Genomic DNA, 16,204 nt, shown 5'->3' on the forward strand with positions numbered 1-16,204 from the left:
CTCCCTTTCACTCTCTACTAGTTTCAACAACACTTGCAATGACCTGCCATGTTGGGCACACACACACAACACAGCCTGAATCCTTTAATCTCACACTCTCCTTGATTCTCCTTGAGTCACAGTTTAAAACATTATTTCAGAGTGCTGCATGAAAGTGGGGACACATTATCGGACGCGGCTGTCAGCCAGACTAAAAGGTTGTAAAGGAATGAACACTACGCTGTTCAAACTATCGGACGTAAGTCGCGGACGTAACCTTGGACTGACCGAGAGCGATCTGGCACGAACTGTCTCAAAATACCGTGCACACTCTCAGTCGCGGCTGACACAGCCGCATTCGTAATCTGCGTCCGCTAGTGTGTCGGCGCCTTTACAAGATTTGCAATACAAATTCACCTCACCTGTCACCTGTCAATGTGACTGACTGTGACTGATTTCGTGTTTGAAGATAAATAATCTTGTATTTTTAATTTTTATTTAAGTCTTTTGACTTAAAATTAAATTAAAATAAGTAATAAACAATTTGGAAATGGCTGCTTGTAACGTGGAAGTTATTAAATTAGTTGGCAAATATTTAAATACTCCAGTTGGACCGATTTGTTTTAACTCCGACAGGGTTAGCATTTATAACATAATTTATCATTCGAAAATATAGATTTTGTGTATCTTTCATTAGTCCTCTTGATTACTTTGTTTTTAATACATATATTCCTGCTTCTTTTAGGTACTAACAACAGTCCTCGATAAAGAAAATGTCGAGGGTTTCGCCACTATTGTTTTGAGGTTGGCTTCAAAGAGTGGCGTGTCCATGTCCCAAGAACAGATTCTTCAGAGTTACCAATGGCTGGAACATATTGCTTTGTATTCGGACCAGGCTGCCAATAGTGCAACATTTGCCAAAACTTTCTTGAAGGTGCTAATTTTTTCTCTTCACTATACAATCCATCAAACCAATAGTTAACTACTGAAAATTGTTAAAGGAGAAAATTGTAGAGCCCCACAAATCTCTGTCCTCGGGCTTCCTCTTTCACCCACTGCTGGTTACTTGTCTAAGGCTGTTGATTGAGTGGCTAAAGAGTCAAATGCTTAGTTGATTTATTACTCACATAGTAGATATTATTTTTTTGCAGGTTGGCCTGGCTATTAATGTTGATAATCCTTTTATTTACAGGATGTAAACAAAGCACTTGAAAAGAACACTTATTTGACTGGACAATTCTTAACTATTACTGATGTAGCAGCCTATTATGTTCTCTATCCTTTATTGGTAAGTTTTAAGTTAACTAGTTCGAATTATTCAACTTTCTTATTACGTACCCCTTAAAAAACTTATTGACTATAAACATAAAAAAATAAATATAGTTTCTAGATAGTTAATAGAAGTGTTTATTGTAATTTTCAGGAAAGGCTGAGTGTTGCTGAGAAGGAGTCTATCATCAATGTATGTCGGTGGTCAAAACACATCCAAGCCCAGCCCAAGGTGTGTGCCAGCCGCGCCCCACTCCCTCTCAATGTGGTCAATTTATCTATTTTGGCACCAGCAGTGCATTAATTATTTAAGGAGTGCCTAGGTATGTTTGTATAATTTCCTAATTATTTATTGCATACCATAAAATTTAATTACTGACATTCTGTAAAATAAGGCAATTTTACGATTTCAATAAAATTTGTCCATAAAAATGTTTTATGGTAAAAAGGAAATGTGTTTTAATCCGATACCAACCAATAAAATATGCTCAGAGCAAACAAGAAAATTTTAATTTTAATTTCATGCTTTACTGCAACTGTGGTAAGTGATTTATTCAGAACCATGTTGAATGGAATGTTATCAATTTCATAATTATAATTATATAAGATTGTTTGAAGGGGGAAAATTTAAGAAAAAAACTCTTATGTAGCAGAGTTCTGCATCCCCCAAACTATTTCCAAACAAAAAATTGCTGCAATGTGGAACTAGTTTCGTAATAAGATAAAGAGACTATATTTATAGGTAAATAAAAATTTATAGTTCACTGTCTAAACAGCAACATAATTTTCAGTCTGAAGCTCAAGAGAATCCCACCAGAAGTCCGCCAGTTGAATTAGAACGGAGAACATTGTCCGCGCCGCTCCCCTCACAGATACTCCCGCACCAGCTCGCCACCCACAGCTTGAATGAGCCCTTTGTGTATTTCCCACAGCCTTTGACCTTCCCTAAATACCCTGTAGTTGTGTATTGGAAGAAATGAAGAGAGAATAAGATTCTAGATGTTTAGCCTAAGTGCATTTGCATTGTAATCATTCGAAATGGCGATACGGCTCACACTCGCAACCTATCGTGATTACAAATGTACTTACTGCAAAAAGCACTCGCTCCCTTCAGTCCCAGGATACGAGGATTCTATGAAACTGTTGAAAATGAGAGAAAAATAAAGTTTCAGACTTTATTCTGACATGCTTGTATCCTAAATAATATAATAGCATAAGTACTTTTAAGCAACGTAGGTACTTATATAAAATAATATATTTATACCTAAATACCTAAGAATACATGGTCAAAGAGTGCGTAGCAGTTTTTCAGTAGCGATCAAGATTTCATTTATTTTTCTGTGCATCCTGGCTGGTAGAAGGAGCAGGTTTTCGGTCAGAGAACCGCAGCATCAGGCAACGCTCCAGCTTGTTGGAGTACGAGCAGCCGTCATCTTCAGCTTCTGTAGGGTTATAAATTAAAAATAGGAATAAGAAAACGGTGTAACGCCTGATAAATAGATATTAGCAAAGTGTCTGGAACGCAATTTTTTTACACTGAGCAACAGTTTTCAAAGCTGTGGAGGATTTGATCTTGAATGAGTTGCAAGTTTCCTTACTCGATGCTTTCCTGCACCCCAAGAGAATTGGCATAAATTGTACTTGTGATTATGTCAACTATCCTCCAGTCTAAGAGGAGGCCCTTGCCCTGCACTGCTGTCTGTGTGTTACATAAAGTGCTTTCATTGGCTCGAACTTCAGACTTCGCACGTTCTCTCGTTAGCAAATTACATTTAATAAATCTATCAATCAATCCATGCGACCTAATTACCGGTAGGCCTCTTATCTAAGGCACAAAGGGGGACAGAAGGAGCAACATCAGACCTGACTGGCAAAAGGAGCAACCTCTAACCTGACTGCAGCTCCTGGAAGCAGGCGCGCACCTGGTCGTGCAGCGCGGCGCGGGACTGCTGCGACGTCACCGATGTCTGGATGCGCCCCCACAGCTCCGCCTCGCGCGGGATGCCGCGGGCGTCCACCTGTATTTCAGTGAATTTTATTGGTGGTTAGGTACTTGCCTAGTTGGTAGTATGAGGGTTGTGTGTACAGTCAACAAAACAAGACCTATTGCATCGGCGCGAGTCGCAAACAGTATGAGTGAGTAGTATGATACGGATATGTCAGCCACTGTGGTATGGGCGCGGGGCGGCAGAATCGTGTGCTGTTTTTTTATCGAAGAAATATTTTTTTAAAGTCATAAATACAAAAAAGCTCTATCACACGTCAGTGGACCCTTTGATCTGATAAATAAGGAATAGGTAAGTGCCTTATCCAAGCATATATCCCGGTAGGTACCTACTGACTGAAGTATCTATGAATTACATATTTGTATGTTGTTCGGGCTAGGTAGTTCCTATGTTGTATAACAATACCGTCCTTGACATATCGAAGGAAGAACCCGTCAATCGAACAAAACTTGTTCATCTTTAATGTGAATAATTAATTAGGCACATACTAATCTAATAGGTATTAAATGAATCTCTGTTGATAAATAAAATAGATTAGATACCTACCTACTTATCGATAGCCATCGTATTATATTTTTATCACACATGAAGAGTTATGAATCAGAAGAGAATTATAGTACCTACTTACCTATTATTTACTAGAAGGGCTACTTAGATACCTAACTAGGTATTAACCACTTACCACTTGGAGATTAGCGAAGATGCATTGACTTAAACACTGCAAAAAGAAAAAATAAGAATGAAATTAAGCTAAGTTTAGTTTTTTAAACAATTTACCTATAGGTAAGTACTTGTAGTATACCAAGTGCTTATATCTCTCTTATGTACATGTATCGACATACTTTCCTGTCACATTAACATGCAGAAACGTATATAATTCATAGGGTAATATTAATAGTATACTTATTTCGTTATTAATTACCAGGTCCGAGTCAGGTTTCCCGAACAGCGGCTCGCTCCGCCTAGTCCTATTCCCCGCTGGCCGGGGCACGGTGTTGGCGAGCTTCTCCCCGGCACTGTACCCGTCATAGTCATAGTCCGTCGCGTTCAGCACCTGCATCTGTTCCTTCACGTCGCTGGTGTTCCTCCTCTCATGGCTGTACATGTTCACATCCTGCTGCGCATTCCCGTCTATCCGCGGCGTGGCGTCCCCGTACTGACTGTCGTATTGGTACGCGGATCGCTGCTGTCTTGCTGAGACTTTGGCGTCTTTGCCCCCGCTGCTAGGAGTCGTGCAAGCGCGCATGGCCACGGCAACTTCATCGTCCAGCAGGTGGATGTTTCCCTCCCCCGACGCGGTCACTAATGCGGGCAGTACTAGCAGAACTGCAACCAACATGGTGTGCAGACGAGTGGGTGACAGAGGCAGAGGTCGGGCGTATTATTGCGAGTGAACAGGAAGCCCAGGCTTTGTTGTTTGACAGATGATTGTCAGCTGCATGTGAGCCGTGGAGCATTTCAACATACAAATGATACCTGGTTTGGAGTTTGCAATTGATAGACAGGTATGACTGAGTCTGGGAAATACCTATCCTAGAAGGTATCCTATAGGTTGAGGTAGGTAGGTAGGTATAATTCAATCATAAACCGATGACACTTTAATTAAGTATTTCTATAAGGCGGTGTGTGTGTCATAGTAGCAAGTGTGCTATTTCATTTCGGATCCCTATTACGTAACGTAATGGAGCTAAAAGTCGTCAAGTAGGTACCTACCTGCCGTGCATCGACACGACAATCGTGTTTCATAAAAAATAATAATAAAACAAAGCCTACCCAACAACTTAATGCGCCTAAAGGGGACTATATAAGCCGGGTGGCATCGCTTTACAATCAATATTTGCATCAACACTTCATAATGAATCTTGTAAGTGGCACAGACCTGATTTCTGTCCCGATGACATATTAAAAAAAAAATTTTTTCAAAATTAATGTGTTATAATTGTTGTGGTTTTGTGTTCGCAGATAATTTTGGGAGGTGTGCTAGTGGCGCTATGCGTGGTGGTGTCGGCGCAGCCCGCGGGTCTTGGGGACCTGCCCTTGGAGGGGGGTCATGAGGAGTCCCTGCAGGCGGCCGAGACCTTCGGCTTCGGGTACGGCGGGTACGGTGGACGCGGCTTCGGCGGGTACGGCGGACACTACGGCGGGTACGGTGGACACTACGGCGGGTATGGCGGACGCGGGTTCGGGGGCTATGGCGGACACCACGGCGGTTACGGAGGTTACGGCGGTGGCCGCTACTACGGAGGCTGGGGACGCTAAACACGAGTGAAATTGTAATACTGAATACGGCTAGTTTAATTAGAAAATAAAATTATGTTAAGATATAAAAGTATATTTTTTCCCGAACATCCATAAGCTCAAAATTAACAGTGCCTTTTTTTCAGTAGGTAGTAAAATGTATCCCTAATTCACAATGCATCAATTTAAAAGCAGTATTCAGTCTGTGGCGGTCGCTTCGTCCGCTGGCATCATAGCCTAAAATAAATAGTGAGTGAAACGTATGTAGGTATTGTAGGTAGGTGTGAATAAAATAATCTATTTGATATTTAATTCAATCAACTGAAATACTCTAAATAATCCTAAAATTTCAATATCAGTATATAATAGATAACCCAGATACAATGACATTTAGGGTACCTACTGACTAGTATATTTGGTATGGTACAGGTACATATTATTATCATCGCAAAACATTAGAAACAGGGTCAATAAGGTAAGGGTAAGTAAGTTTAGTGTGTCCCATTGCGATGCCCCATGGAGGGTGCCTAACCTACAAATACGGAAGATGGCAGAAGGGTATTTTACTTAAAGTTACTTTTCATTTTAATTTTTAAACAATACAAACTGCGCACATCACACCCGCTGAATACGGTGAAAAAGTTATGATTTTATTGTAGGTACCATTCACAAAAATAAATCAGGATAATAATATTTTTCTGAGTAACATCTTGAATAAGTGGAGTGGTTGGGATTCAAACCCGCATCTCTAGCGTGAAAAGCGACTGAGCTACCACCGACCTGTAGGGTTCGAAACTCGGCGCTGGCATGTACCAATGAGATCTTTGAATTTAAGTACAATGGTACGTAATCGCTCTTACGGCGAAGGAAATAATCGTGAAGAAACCTGAATATCTAGATTTAGCACATCTATGTGAACCCATACACCAACACGCAGTGGACCAGCGTGGTGGAAAATGGTCCACGCTTAGGAAAGCAGTCTAGAACTTGCGGACATGCACAAAGGTTCCATTCGAGAGAGCCAGGTGCGTATACTTACACCCCCAGAGAGAAGAGAAGAGAGAAAAAAAGGAGGACCATAAAATTTTACATTAATTTACTCGAATAGTAGACTTTTCTCTTTTTTACTAGAGTTGATAATAAGCCACCTTTCCTTCATCAAGCATCTCCGTACAAGGTTTTTACAAATTACACACTTAGATTTGTCCAGTTGGATGCTATCTTAATTTTACCCATACGTAGTACAGCTTCCTGGTCAAAGTTTGTCATTGGCTCCCACCACTAAACATTAATGCTCTTTATCTTAGTGTAAAATCGTTTAATAAGTAGGTATAAAAAGGAAAAAAAATATGTGTGCATTTTTACCATTCTGTAAAATACGAACAAGCAAACGTATTATACTCGTACATATAGAAATTCGTATTTTACTGAAATACGAAAAAATTCAATTATGATCTTCATATCATGGACAACAGCCTATTATACAATACCACCCTATTTTGATATGCGTATTTTCAATACTGGATTAAAGATGATAGTTTTGAAAGTCCAGTGAACGCGTTTAACTCTTTTGTATGGATTTTTTTTAGTACAGTATTTTTTTTATAAATTGACTATAATTTTCTTGAAATGACTCTATGAAATAAATGAAATATATAAGTATAGTCAACAAAGCACTAACTAGGTATATGTCTGATATTTATCTGTTTTGTTGACTATAAGTAGTTTTTTATCGATATAATAGATAAGATACTTTTTATCAATAACAAAAGTAAACAATAGAGTAGTACATTTTGTTGATATTAATTTTATTATAGCACAGGTTGTATTATTTGGCTGTACTTAGTTACTTACATTAATATTTTTTAGTAATAATCACAGACAAATTATCTTAGGTTTCAACGAATGGACGTCAATTCTATTTAAAATTAATACTATAATCCATATCGTTAATCTCACAGCTTCACATTAGCTATTCAGTAAATTTAGCGTATCAGCCGCGGCGATATCCATGGTGACCTCCATAGCCACCGCCGTAGCCGCCGTGGTGACCGCCGTAGCCGCCGCCATGATGGCCGCCGTATCCGCCGCCATAGCCGCCGCCATAGCCACCGCCGTAGCCGCCGCCGTGGTGCCCACCATGGTGACTTCCGTAGCCGCCGCCATATCCGCCGCTGTAGCCACCATGATGGCCGTGTCCGCCGTGCCCGTGTCCGTAGCCGCGAGTCTCAGCGGCCTGCAGGGACTCCACAGGCACCCCGGCACCCTCCGCCAGGTCCGCAGGCACCGCCGACGCCACAACGCACAACGCCACCAACACACCTCCCAAAACTATCTGCAATGCAACAAAAAAACATTATTATGACACAACACGGAAAAAAATATTTGCATGAAATAATCTGGTTTTTGAAAATGTTAAAGCACTTACAATGTTCATTCTGTCTTTTTTGAATGCGAATGTTGATGTTTGATTCACCTGGCTGGTTTATATAGCGGTTACTTCCCCAAGAAAAGCTACTGACGGATAAACAAAAAACATCCTGATGCGTATGTTTCTTTATGCTTAGGTTTTTTGCTCATATCTGCACGTTTTAATCTTAGTCACTTTAGGGTCATCGCACACCTACATTAGAAGAGAGTGCGGGCGAACACGTTAAAGCTAACGAAGCAGCGATGCTCTATAAAACACTACTATGGTCGTATTAATGATTTTTTACATAAAGCACTTTTATTTGTGAAGTTAAAGTACGAGTTAAAATGTCTCGGCAAAAGTAGGTAGTTCTTTAATTTTGCAGTCATGAAATAAAGAAGCAGTGAAGTATCCTAATATAAACCTACTCGTATACGTAGAGTTAGCTTCGCAATGTATCGCTGATAAGTGTCATAACAACGATCATAATCGTGAATGAGGGAAGGTGTGTCATATATTCATATCACATCGTCACATTATTTATATGACCCTTAGAACACATACTTCTCTTTATGTAATATGTATCTATATTTTGAGCTACTACTTAGCTATATTTTGTTGTAGAATTAAAATTGTAGATGTTAGTAATAACGTCATAGTGACTGTTTTCCCTGGATTTGCAACATTTTTGTAGAAGGCTCCTTAACAATAAAATAATTTGCATAAAAAGGTAAAGGTAGGAAATTTAACATTTTTTAAGTAGTTTTCCAGAATTTCAGATTGTTATAGCAATTAATTTATAGTATTTTGAGATCCTCCTATTATGTACTGTGCTAAGCATATATTATACGAATATGATTAGTAGGTATATAAAACATTATTAATTATTATTGTAGTCAGGTTTCTTTATACGAAAACTGGTTTCTAAGCAGAAAATATAACAATGTATAGGTACTTAAGTATTCATATAATTTAAATATTTTTTTGTTTTCCTTACTCAACTCATCACTTTGTAAAATCAGGTTTTCAAAAAGGGGCTTGGTGAGGCATCTCTACAACGTAGCGAGACCTTTTATGAGAAAATTAACATGCACAAAAAATTATATCCTAAAAAACATATGAATGCGTAAGAGAAGGAAGTCAATATTTTATATTAGAGGCAGCGTTAAGTACTAAATAATAGTATTTACCAATCACTAAGTGCATCGGGTCATTAGTAGTCATTACAAGAAGTTAAGGGCATTCTCGGGTTCGGGGCTTCCCATAACCCATCGCACGTGTCGCTAATCTGTTGATACAATGATCTCAGCGGTTCAGCTGAGGTGTCAGATTAATTATAACATAAACACTCTAGCTTCAATTTATTCGTTTTATTACATTGCCAATGTCATTATTATTTATGTATATTTAATAGTATGGTTTATTTATCCTTTGCCGTAATGGCCCCACTTGCCGTTGCCCCAGCCACTCCAAGAGGCTACGCTGCCAGCAGGGTTCCCGTAGATCCTAGAACCGACCAATCCCGCGCCGGAGTAAGCCGCGCCAGCGAACGCTGATTGGCTCAGCCGTCCATACAGGCCCGGTGCAGTGCCTAGGACCCCGTAGCTACTGCCGACGAGCCCAGCGTTGCCATTGGTCCCGTAGCCCCCGTAGTTGCCAGACACCGCGAAGGTCAGAGGCAGGTGGATGCTGCGTACTTCGTAGTTGGAGCGGAAAGGCCAGAAAGTTTCAGCTTCCTCCATTGTCTCGGACTCGGGAGGTGGTGTCGGTTCGGCTTCTGTAAAAGATAAGCTGTGGTATATATGGTACTAAAGATAGATGTATCACATCAGTACAGACGATTTCGTAGCATTTTCAGGTTTTCAGATTTCCAGAAAACTTTGCAAAATTAAATACCTACATTACTTTGGAACGTGGAATCATAATTTACCTGAATCATTTCTTATGAACTGTGTTAAACTTTAATGTACTTAAATCAGTTACAAACGAATACATACAAATCACCCACGGCATCCAACTACTATTAAGAGCACTTTTTTGTCCAGGTAAACTCTCATAAAACAAATCCTACCTTTCTCCAGCGGTACAACAGCCAGGTCTCTCTCAGCTCTATCCTCCAGGGTCTGCGACCAGCGCTCCGCGGGCAGCAGCTCGTCCTCAGCGGGGCGGAGCGGGGGGCCGGGGGCGAGGTACAGCGAGGGGTCCAGCACCGCCGCCGTCAGAGGGGAGAGCCAACTGGAGCATAGGAGGAGTGCCGTCGGGAACTGAAATGGTTTGGTATGATTTGATTAGCAGAGAGCAGGTTGCTGTTATTGAAAGGGTAAACAGAGGTCAGAGGTAACTTGTAAGCCGGCTACTTTTCACAGCACATTTATACTCAAGTGATAGGTCACGAGTAGTATCGCTGTTTTCGAATGACTACAATGCACACGGCTACAATTTAGATGCGTGGGCTGCATTCTTTAACAAATTTTACCTTATGAGGTGTTTTGTTTAATATTTAAAAACAACTATAATGTACAATACACCGTACATACATACGTATTTAGTATTGAAATTGAATTAATATAAAGTACCGACTTAAGTACCTACATAATTATGATCGGCTACGGTAAGGTCACCCTCAAAAGTTATTACCTATGTACTTATACCTAATGGTAAAAAGTTATGATAAATGTTTTCATATACACACGTATGTCGGTACCTTCTCAACTATATGCATTGTGCATTCAAGGCTTATAACCAAAATCACTTTGTTTTTAAATAATAAAGACAAATAAATATTACTCACAATCATGACTGCTTCCTAATATCACAACACTAAGTTCAAGCGAGCGTATTCCAGAAATATTTAACTTCAAATGATACATATTTTTGTGGTTATCAAAATTCTGGATGAAGAGAAAGTCTTTCTCCCACTGCCGCGGAACCTGTTAAGTTTTATTGGGCAAGCAGTGGGCCAAGGCCCTAATACATTGAATAACTTACCTGACGCAATCAGATGGGGTCATTGACCAGGTACATCAACAAGTTCAAGTGTAAGGCTAACTTAGGTATGTTTGTAATGTAGGCAATGGCTATTTTTTAGCTATTCCCTACATTACGGTTGGGTAGGTATTTTACTTAAATTCGCTATTCAGGGTTGGTCCTATAATGAAATCTGTTCAGTGTTTTGATAGCAAGAAAGGAACCTTTCTGATTGACGTATCAACTATGACTTTCAAAATATGCGTCCGGCGCATTCTGGACGGACAGCGACGGACAACTTATCTGAATGGCTAATCATTTCAACATGGTGAGGAACCATATACCAGCTGTTCACCAAACGCTAAAAAGAATAAGTGTTCCATCGATACTATACTTACCGTAGGTACACTGATAAAATTTAACCCGTTTTTGGTATTAACAGTAAGTCCCATACTTACTTTAGTGGTAATAATTTAGGTAAGTATTATTATTATGGTCATGTACCCCGTGCATTCCGGCAAATTATCAATTTGATTCAGGTGGGTATAAATTTTTTTACTGACAGTCATTTCTTAATTTCAAGGATACGCTACTGGATTGAAAAAAAAATACGTTAAATAAAATAATTCCAACCAGGTCCTTCATATTTCAACCGGGAAGTTCAAAAGTAAACGAAGCACATCAGAAAACGTCTTTATTTTCGCGTAATTTAATAAATTATATTAGGTTGAACTACCTACCTAATTGCCATTCAAATTAGGTTGAATCAAGAAGCTAGCAGAGTGGAATAAATAAATTACATGGAAGGATACCCTTACAAAACAACCTTGTAAAGTTATAATATTTTAAATATACCTTTAGTTAGTTGAATAATTTTACTACATTGATTGTTTGTTAACAATAGGATCCCTAGAGTGAATGGAGTGGGTTCAGAATCATAATGAAACTGTCTGAATATTTGATGCTATGTAAAATGTATCCCATGGCACATGACTGGACATGCACAATGCACTTTGCTAGTTATGAATGCCACGGACATTTGAGGTATAAGCTTATAACAGGTATCACAAAGGTAATTTCAACTGTTTTCTTCATAATTCATTGTAAAATTTTGCATGGAATGAAAATACGTAGCCGGAGTTTATTGTTGGAATATGCAAAATAAATCCCTTCAATGAAAAGCGCAATTTTGATACCAACCACGTTTTGGTATTCATAAGTACATAATTAAAAAGATTATAGCTTTGAAACATTTTTGAAAGTTCCAGTGGACGCGTTTAACTCTTTTGTATCAGAAAAAAATTACAGCTGCTGTTTTTCCGGAATTCTCAAAGGTTTTTTTTTATTGTGCTATATTAATATCATTCAAATTAATTTATTAAGTGATTGTAAAATAATGTAACAAGAGTTGCAGTAAAAACAACAGCGTTCAAAAATCGTTAGGTTTTTGTCTACATTCTGAAAAATTGCAAGAAAAGGCTTTCCAGACACCCAATAAAACCTTTGTGTCCGCCTCACCGTAATACAGTTCTCGGTTTTAACTCTGCCATTCCTAGGTTAAGTTTGTTAAATAAATGTTCTGGATCAATTGATATTCATGCTGACTCTTTGTTAAAATTTTAAAATAAATTTCTTAGTCAATTAATATATTCATCTAAATTTTTAATTCAATTATTAATCAATTATAATTTTATTTTTATAATTAGTATAAGTAGTTAAATTTATTTTAATTAGCCACTAAATTGTCGTTTTTTTTTAATTTTGTGCATGCATTGTTTACCTATAATTGTTTGTGCATCTAGTTTGTATTTAATTATAGAAATGTCAAAGTTTTGATGTAACGAATGTTGGTGAACCATAATAAATAAATAAAAGCCAATTACGATCATGAATATGCACTAAAACCTACAGTCCACGTACTATTAGATCCATAATATAAAGATACAGTTCATACATTTTGAAAAAAACTGCTTTAACGTAATCTGGGAACTCCCCGCGCACTTGACTTTGACATTTTGAATCTCTTTGTGAGGAATTTTGTCTTCGTACGCATCCTGACCATAACCTTACTAAACTAGTTCAAAGGGGATTCCCGTATAAACAAGTCTCACGAAGACACAACATATCTGCCAAACACAGGCGCGTCCTAGAAGGCACGCCTAGAGAATTTTAATAAACTAGTTGGTTTTTTAGACCGCTACAACAAGTTTTTAGCATTATATGTACAATGAAACAAACCATTTAATAATATAATTATGTATTAGATGTAAAAAATACAGATGTGTTTTACAAAGTTACCCTTAACTTTGTAAATCACATCTGTATTTTTAGATCGATAAATGTTCTTTCCGGGCTTCGATCATATCCGGGACTTAAAAATTACAGTATTTGAGTAAATCTACCTGGTCATGAATTTAAGTGTTGTTCAGTGTCAATTAGGTAATCGCAGCTACTAAGCTGTGCTGAACTTGACATTCTCATGTGACTGGGCATTTGTGTGAAAGCCCATTAATTTTTTTCATGAAAAGATTTAAATTGTTTCTTATCCATAATGTCTACATATATATTTTTTATATTATTAAGTATGTATATAGTTCCGTGCCTACCTAGTTATCTTCGGTCATGAGTTCTTGACCATGACTTGACGCACACGGCATACGCACACTATATCTTATCTATGATCAAAACATGCGTTTAATGCGTTCTACTCGTATGTTTGTCTTTTTTGAATGTTAAGTAATTTTTATTACAACTTAATTCATTTAGATTTAACTACATTAGGGTTACTTAAGTCGAATTAATTAGGGCATTGTGAATAGTTTTTTTTTCTTATCGTGTCAGTGAAAAACACAAGAATTCTAGTTTTTCATCGTGGTGAAAGAATTGGCCAATGAGATAATCATCAGTGCCTGCTTATCGATTACATGATAGGTCTCGTTGGTACGTCATTATAGATCGTGATTATTTCATCAGTATAGATCGAGTAACCCTTCTGATACTTCACTCGAGAAGGCACATTCATGCACACCATCTGTACAGGGATAAAATATGTGATACTGTATTTCTGCGGAACCATAATATGTTTAATCCGATTAATCATATTGAGATTACCATTTATCTTTCGAACTGATGGTAGCAATTACTGGTCTTAACGGATTCTGCTGATCATTTTCAAATGTAAAAAACTTCGTTACTTAAGTTCGTCTACCTCTAACGCGTTTGTGTGAAATATTGCGTTCAAAAGCACAAATTATTTTTTTGCATTATGTGGGAGTGTTTTATATCTTTTTCACGCTGATATTTTTTTCAGAAACACGATGATTTCAACGCCTATAAAACAAAATCAATATACCTCTACTATGCGTATAAAGAAATATGGGTGTTGTGGTCATCTGTAGGTCGTAAAACTCGTCCTTTAAAGTAAGTTAGTAGCATTAGAAATTCGTTTCCTGTTAAAAATGTTTAGCATTAAAAACCGGTAATCATCCAGTATTTAAGTAGGTAGGTAGATGGTATGGGCTGTCGTCAGGTAAACATATATGACGTAGATTGAAAAAGTTTTATTTTGTGAAATCAGTGTGATGATGACGTATTTGTTATGGTCTAGTAAAGTTAACTGTACATACGATAGCATGTGCGAATCAAATCAAGTTAATGAAGTAATCCACATACAAAAAAGGGCATTTAATTATATGCCGAAAGCAGCCTTCTATACTGACGTATCAACTGTACTTTGTATACATAGGGCGCACCCGGGGCAGCTATTGCTGACTGACACGATTCTATCTTGCTTATCCTTTCACGAAGTGATAAACTCTAAACCAACAGTAGTGTTTGTCACCGACACGCTAAAAACAAGAAGAAATGCAAATATAATTAATCAAAACTGAAAGATGCCATATCAGGGTAGATGCGTGTTAACTATCGAATGGCCACGTCGCTGGGCCAGCGGTAGGCTATCGTGTAGATTAGCTACTATATGCCTCTCCCAGAGCAGAAGGAAAAGTGCAATCATAGTCAGTATACTATTATTGCACTCTTCTTCTTTGGGCGGGGTATGGCGTATTTCCTTGATTTTTATTAGATTATCATTGGGGAGGACTTAGGACCAACTTCTTTACATGGCCCTTTTGTAACTCCATCTTGAATATGGAAAGCACAATTGAAGATTTAGCATTATAAATTTTAAGTACTTACGTATGATTTTATGTTAGATGTAATTAACAATAAGTAATAATGACTCATCAATGTTTCTAACGTGTATGTGTCATATAACAAGGTGACCTACCTAGTGTTGTTTTACTTTGATGAGTACTTAACAAAGTATTAGTCAATAAGTAATGTGATCTTAATGATGCTAAGAATAAGTTGGATAAACCTAGGTGTTTCTTTGATTGCTTTCCAAATATTGTTTCAAAGTTTATTGCTATCAACTTATGTTTCTGATTCACTGATATCTAAAAAGTGTACGACGAATTCAGGAAAATATTTTTTACAATGGGATCCTATCAGATCATATTGTCACAACACTCACGCGCAAGGATCCGGCGCCGTCGTGGGAACAAAATTCGCAGGAGACACGTCAGTAATAAGGAATGGAAACAATAGCTTATGTTTTGTACTTATATATTTAAATATCAAAATCACAGATAAAAGTTATTCGATGGTGCCAATCGAAGATTTGAAGGTTTCGTTAAGAATTCACTAAATTGTTTAAATGTAAGGTTTAACCGAAGGCGATGACGCCGAGTCCACTGCCGTAGCCTCCGTATCCTCCCCCGTAGCCTCCGTAGCCGCCGTATCCTCCGTGTCCGTAGCGGTTCCAGCCGCCGCCGTAGCCGTGACCGTATCCGCCGTGGCCGTACCCACCGTGGCCGTAGCCGTGGCCATAGCCGTGGTGTCCGTACCCTCCGTAGCCGCCGCCGTAGTCACCGTAGCCGCCGTAGCCGCCGCCGTAGTGCCGGCCGTACCCGTGGCGGGACTCGTCCGCCAGCAGGCTCTCCTCAGGCTGCAGCGCCGGGGCCGCCGGGGCCGCGGGGGCCGGCAGTGCCGCGCCCAGCGCCACGCACATCGTCACCAACAGACCTCCGAAAATTAACTGCGAAACGGAAACAAATAATTAATTCATGCTTTGCTAATTTGAATAAAATAAAATCGAGTTTTTGAAAGCCCGTGTGGTAACTTACAGTGTTCATTCTGGCGTTTTGTTGCGAATGTTGGTGTTGGCAGGCCACAGAGAGGCTTATATAGTGGGCAGGGGACGGGGCGGTCCCTCCCAGTGAGTCAGCGAGGCGGGTAAACAACCTGATGCGTATGTTCCTTACGTCTTTGTTGA

The 16,204-nt window shown here is 38.8% G+C and overlaps 5 protein-coding genes across 5 annotated transcripts; 2 read left to right on the forward strand and 3 right to left on the reverse strand.

Annotated features, from left to right (window-relative positions):
• Window positions 1-417: 417 nt before the first annotated feature.
• Window positions 418-1,701, forward strand: LOC105392911 (eukaryotic translation elongation factor 1 epsilon-1). Its single transcript, XM_011564600.3, has 4 exons — window positions 418-616; window positions 725-913; window positions 1,172-1,267; window positions 1,403-1,701. The coding sequence occupies exons 1-4, from the start codon at window positions 530-532 to the stop codon at window positions 1,550-1,552; spliced, it is 522 nt and encodes a 173-aa protein (XP_011562902.3). The 5' UTR covers window positions 418-529; the 3' UTR covers window positions 1,553-1,701.
• An 824-nt stretch (window positions 1,702-2,525) lies between these two features.
• LOC105392919 lies at window positions 2,526-4,621 on the reverse strand. Its single transcript, XM_038106403.2, has 4 exons — window positions 4,177-4,621; window positions 3,937-3,972; window positions 3,140-3,266; window positions 2,526-2,690 (listed from the first exon to the last, which is right to left on the reverse strand). The coding sequence occupies exons 1-4, from the start codon at window positions 4,591-4,593 to the stop codon at window positions 2,575-2,577; spliced, it is 696 nt and encodes a 231-aa protein (XP_037962331.2). The 5' UTR covers window positions 4,594-4,621; the 3' UTR covers window positions 2,526-2,574.
• A 390-nt stretch (window positions 4,622-5,011) lies between these two features.
• LOC105398079 (glycine-rich cell wall structural protein) lies at window positions 5,012-5,578 on the forward strand. Its single transcript, XM_011570132.3, has 2 exons — window positions 5,012-5,118; window positions 5,217-5,578. The coding sequence occupies exons 1-2, from the start codon at window positions 5,110-5,112 to the stop codon at window positions 5,511-5,513; spliced, it is 306 nt and encodes a 101-aa protein (XP_011568434.2). The 5' UTR covers window positions 5,012-5,109; the 3' UTR covers window positions 5,514-5,578.
• Window positions 5,579-7,279: 1,701 nt separating this feature from the next.
• Window positions 7,280-8,077, reverse strand: LOC105398081 (glycine-rich cell wall structural protein-like). Its single transcript, XM_011570133.3, has 2 exons — window positions 7,921-8,077; window positions 7,280-7,827 (listed from the first exon to the last, which is right to left on the reverse strand). The coding sequence occupies exons 1-2, from the start codon at window positions 7,927-7,929 to the stop codon at window positions 7,486-7,488; spliced, it is 351 nt and encodes a 116-aa protein (XP_011568435.3). The 5' UTR covers window positions 7,930-8,077; the 3' UTR covers window positions 7,280-7,485.
• A 7,401-nt stretch (window positions 8,078-15,478) lies between these two features.
• LOC105392908 (keratin-associated protein 19-2) lies at window positions 15,479-16,204 on the reverse strand. Its single transcript, XM_011564596.3, has 2 exons — window positions 16,056-16,204; window positions 15,479-15,967 (listed from the first exon to the last, which is right to left on the reverse strand). Exons 1-2 carry the CDS (start codon window positions 16,062-16,064, stop codon window positions 15,596-15,598), a joined length of 381 nt encoding a protein of 126 aa, XP_011562898.3. The 5' UTR covers window positions 16,065-16,204; the 3' UTR covers window positions 15,479-15,595.

This window comes from Plutella xylostella, chromosome 19 (assembly GCF_932276165.1).
Source record: "Plutella xylostella chromosome 19, ilPluXylo3.1, whole genome shotgun sequence".
Taxonomy (NCBI): domain Eukaryota; kingdom Metazoa; phylum Arthropoda; class Insecta; order Lepidoptera; family Plutellidae; genus Plutella; species Plutella xylostella.

Coding starts and splice junctions, on each gene's coding strand:
- LOC105392911 (XM_011564600.3), top strand. CDS start 530: ATGGCTGCTTGTAACGTGGAAGTTATTAAATTAGTTGGCAAATATTTA. Junction 617..724: donor TTTGTTTTAACTCCGACAGG/GTTAGCATTTAT, acceptor TGCTTCTTTTAG/GTACTAACAACAGTCCTCGA. Junction 914..1,171: donor TTGCCAAAACTTTCTTGAAG/GTGCTAATTTTT, acceptor TTTTATTTACAG/GATGTAAACAAAGCACTTGA.
- LOC105392919 (XM_038106403.2), bottom strand. CDS start 4,593: ATGTTGGTTGCAGTTCTGCTAGTACTGCCCGCATTAGTGACCGCGTCG. Junction 3,973..4,176: donor GGAAACCTGACTCGGACCTG/GTAATTAATAAC, acceptor TTCTTTTTGCAG/TGTTTAAGTCAATGCATCTT. Junction 3,267..3,936: donor TCTTCGCTAATCTCCAAGTG/GTAAGTGGTTAA, acceptor ACTGAAATACAG/GTGGACGCCCGCGGCATCCC.